The following is a 1,864-nucleotide window of genomic DNA, read 5'->3' on the forward strand; positions in this document are numbered from 1 at the left end:
GGCGGGGCCGCTCGCCCCCTCTCTTGCCCTGCTGGCAGCCCCAGCGGTGCCCCACGGCTCCTGCCCCCTTCCGCAGGGGACTTCTGCCCGCTGGGCTGCAGCCGTTTTCCGCGCCGTTCTGACTGCCACGCAGTTGTCTCCGCATTACGCGTCTTTCTGCCCGGGGTCATGGCAGCAGGCCTTCGCTATGGGGCTTACTCCCTCTCACCTGATACAACAGCTCCTTTTTCTGGCTTCACAGTGTGACTTACTACAGGCTGGCGCGGTCCTTCCGTCAGCCCCACTCCGCGTACATGATACTTCAGCCTTTGCTTGCACCGTCCTACTTTGTGCTTCTTTTAGCTCCAAAGCGGTCTCTCCCTTCAATGAGACACAGGATTCGAAGTTTGGTGTTTTCCCCTACAAACACCCATTTCCCACCTCCTGACAGCACTGATTAGTCTTTCAGTTTAAAATCTTTGAGCATAAAATATGGATTTCTTGTGTGTCTTCAGTTTCAGCCCCCCATGAAATCCTGAAATATTTTCTAGGTTAAACTGATTTACAACACCTAAAGCAAGGCAAAAAAGAAAAGAAAAATCTTGAACTTCGTCACTCAAGAATATAGCGTCCTGTCCTTGTAAATTCAGACCGGTAATTTTCTATGAAAATCAGTGACTTCAATGGCAGGACAGGACACTTGTTACAGGGTAGAGGGTTTGGGGATAAGAGGACTAGGAAAATCTACAAGGAGTATAGTAAAACTACCAAATGCCACTAAAATGTAGCAATCCCCTAGTTTTAGGCACTGGCATCCTTATCTTCCAAGTTATACAGCTTTTTGGCTCTGATACACTGCAGAGCCAGCTTGCCAGACCATAATGGCAAAGGGCCAAACAAGTTACACTTGGAGAAAGTCTACAGCAAGCAAGAGTCTTGGCTGCAGTTAGGGACACTTTTCCTTTGGGAAAGTACCATTCATAGCAAAGAAAAAATCTGCATATTTATCATTACAGAACTAATAGAACAATTTCCTGGACAGGGCACATATTCAGTGATACTTCCTTCTTTATAGATACCATGTGTTACATGTGATACTGTATACACTTAGGTTAAATAATTTCCTGAAGCATAAAGAAGCTTACAGTGGCCATCATCAGAGTGAAGATGCATGGCTAGGGAGTATTTTAGTCCAGTCAATACAGCCATCCTTACATTACAACAGTATGAGGAGCTTGCCATTGTCAATATAGCTGGATGGTGCAATTCACTCCCTGTAAGATTTCAGAGCCTGGAAGAAGGAAATGGCAAGAGTGATTAATGCAATACATTATTCATGATTGAAGAAAACTGGGTCATACTTACCATATCAAAGTGCATGCTCGGATATAGTCAAATTAATGATAGGATCACTCCAGTTTATCTTTGAGATAAGCTACTGAACATGTTGATCCTACAAATTTATGTTCTGTAGCTGATGATTATGCTATCAATTTCTACTAATGGTTTGAAACTCCAGACAAAGATATCATGAATGTAATTAGGAACCTAACAGCAAAAGATGCAGCACTTTTTAAAAGAAGGTTATAAGACACAGGAAATATTTGCTGGGGTTTAAAAAATGAGAGGGGAAATTATTTGTCCCGAATTCTGCTGCTGTCATCTGATGGTCATTACTGTCTTCAGTCAGCATCCTAGGCATTTATTCTGGTGTGATCACTCAGGGATTTCTGTCACTGACTGAGAATCAAGGCAAGGAAAAATAATCAAATTTCTTCTGAAATTAATAAACTGCTATGGAATATTCTCCTGCATGATGCAGTACCAAGCTCTTTGGAAAATACAGGACTTGATTTCTTGACCAATGAAAGAACAACCTAAGCCT

General features: G+C 42.8%; 1 protein-coding gene across 1 annotated transcript in view; it reads right to left on the reverse strand.

The window, feature by feature from the left end:
* ANKS6 (ankyrin repeat and sterile alpha motif domain containing 6) overlaps positions 1–145 on the reverse strand; it is a 48,623-nt gene extending 48,478 nt beyond the window's left edge. The window contains exon 1 of the mRNA XM_017739080.1: positions 28–145. Coding sequence (XP_017594569.1) covers positions 28–145 — 118 coding nt within the window. The remainder of the gene's footprint in view (positions 1–27) is intronic.
* Between the last annotated feature and the right edge of the window lie 1,719 nt (positions 146–1,864).

Source organism: Corvus brachyrhynchos, unplaced genomic scaffold, assembly GCF_000691975.1.
Source record: "Corvus brachyrhynchos isolate BGI_N302 unplaced genomic scaffold, ASM69197v1 scaffold7, whole genome shotgun sequence".
Taxonomy (NCBI): domain Eukaryota; kingdom Metazoa; phylum Chordata; class Aves; order Passeriformes; family Corvidae; genus Corvus; species Corvus brachyrhynchos.